The sequence below is a fragment of the Eleutherodactylus coqui genome, chromosome 6, assembly GCF_035609145.1.
Source record: "Eleutherodactylus coqui strain aEleCoq1 chromosome 6, aEleCoq1.hap1, whole genome shotgun sequence".
NCBI lineage: Eukaryota > Metazoa > Chordata > Amphibia > Anura > Eleutherodactylidae > Eleutherodactylus > Eleutherodactylus coqui.
The window spans coordinates 14,331,191-14,333,009 of NC_089842.1; the positions used below are offsets into that span (position 1 = coordinate 14,331,191).

At 47.7% G+C, this 1,819-nt stretch overlaps 1 protein-coding gene across 1 annotated transcript; it reads left to right on the forward strand.

The window, feature by feature from the left end:
- Positions 1-500: 500 nt before the first annotated feature.
- Positions 501-1,217, forward strand: LOC136633491 (claudin-8-like). Its single transcript, XM_066609251.1, has one exon. It carries the CDS (start codon positions 501-503, stop codon positions 1,215-1,217), a length of 717 nt encoding a protein of 238 aa, XP_066465348.1.
- Positions 1,218-1,819: the final 602 nt, after the last annotated feature.

Sequence of the window (1,819 nt, forward strand, 5' to 3'; positions counted from 1 at the left end):
CCAAGGACCACTGATCTATGAGACCATTAGTTGCTATGGTTTTGGGAGGTTGTCTTTGTGGAGCTTTTCTACAATCATCGGTTACCTTTATTCTAATTCTGTGTCCCTGCTTATATGAATTATTTATGAGGTTTCCGCCTTTACGGCCCAAAGGAAATTCTTGACAATTAGAAACGCGTAAACAACTGCAAACAATGAAGTAAATAATAACTCAGATCTTGTGGCCCCTGCACGGGGGAACAAGGTCCTGAGGAGGTTTAATAAGTCCTGGTGCACCAAGGACTCCCTCTAATGGTTGTCTCCCTTCCGGCCTCCTGCGACTTCCATTGTGTGAGATAATTGGTGTCCTCATTCTGTAATGTAGTCATCCTTCTGTCATTCCTCTCATTGTTTTCTGCACGTGACCTGATGAATAAAAGTGTGGCCCTGGATGGGATGGATTCAGTCATCGCCTGCAGGTCGTGCTCCATATCTCTGGGAAAGTCTCCTAACTGACAGCCATGATCTGCTGCCTCCTCCATATCATCGGCATCCTCTCAGGGGCCATTGGTATGATCCTGACCTGGATCGTCACCTTCATGCCATACTGGAGGTTGGTCGTCTTGGCTGAGAACAACAATCTGATCATTGACGGTGGCCGCATTGATGGAGAGTGGATCAGCCGCTGGGATGGCCTGTGGCTCACGTGTCTGAAGCAGTATCGTATAAGTATGGAATGTGACAACTATGGCTCCATGGTATCCCTCACCACCGACCTGAAAGCCGCCAGGATGTTCATGTGCATAGCCATCACCTTGGCTGTCATTGCCTTCATATTCTCCATTGTTGGCTGCCTTGTCGCTCACTGCTGCCGATGCTGCAATGACAAAGGAGGTGAATTCCAATGCTTCACCCTGACTGCTGGAATTCTGTATTTCTTCAGCACTGCGCTAGTCCTCGTCCCTGTCATCTGGACCACCGTCAGAATCGCTCGCCGTTCCTATGATGCACAATTCACCAGAGGGGCAGTCCGCATTGAGATAGGACAATCTCTATATCTAGCATGGCCCACCATCGCCTTCCTCCTTGTAGGGGGGCTAATACTGACCTTCCTCTGCTGCTTATGTTCAATCAGCACTTGCTGCAACAAGGATCCCTGCATACAGAAGCCCGTGTGCAAGAAATACCAGGCTGAAGAGGAGCGAGTAAGTTGTAGCCCCCGCATGGAGTATTTATGAGTATAGCCCGAGAACCAAATCTAAGACCCACCACTCAGGACAGACTCATGGACCTCACTTGTCATGCATGCAGATGTAGCAGAATGTATTGCAGCTGAGCCAGGTGAATGCACTGGTTCAGCATAAATTTCATTGCAGCCTTTGGTCAGGCTCACGGGGGCTGTACTGGTCACCCCAAAATCATCCTACTGACATTGACTGGACTTTGATGTGGCTGCAATACGAAAAAAGGTTCTGGGCCCTAATGCAAAATCTGCGTTTATATAGTAACTTTGTTTTTGTGCAGTGATCACAATCTACTAAAGTGCTGCTGACTCCTCATATGGCCCCTCGGGGGCAGGTGCACCTGAAGCTGCAGCTCCCCCTATAGTAGCACTACTGTATAGCAGCATAATGTGTCAGTATAGGGAGCTGTATTGTATATAGAGCAGAACCTGCAGAACTTGTAGAGTTTTGCAATGTTATTTATATTAACCTGTGAACATTCTAAGTTCTTGTGATAAGCTGTGAGTGGCGGATCTGTCGACGCTCCCATTCCTGGCGCCTCTTATGTGATCATTAGGAGCAGCAGATGAAAATTCCAGAATCTTCATTACATTTCT

Bases quoted from the DNA above. Each gene is read 5' to 3' on its own strand.
- LOC136633491 (XM_066609251.1), top strand. From the start codon at position 501: ATGATCTGCTGCCTCCTCCATATCATCGGCATCCTCTCAGGGGCCATT.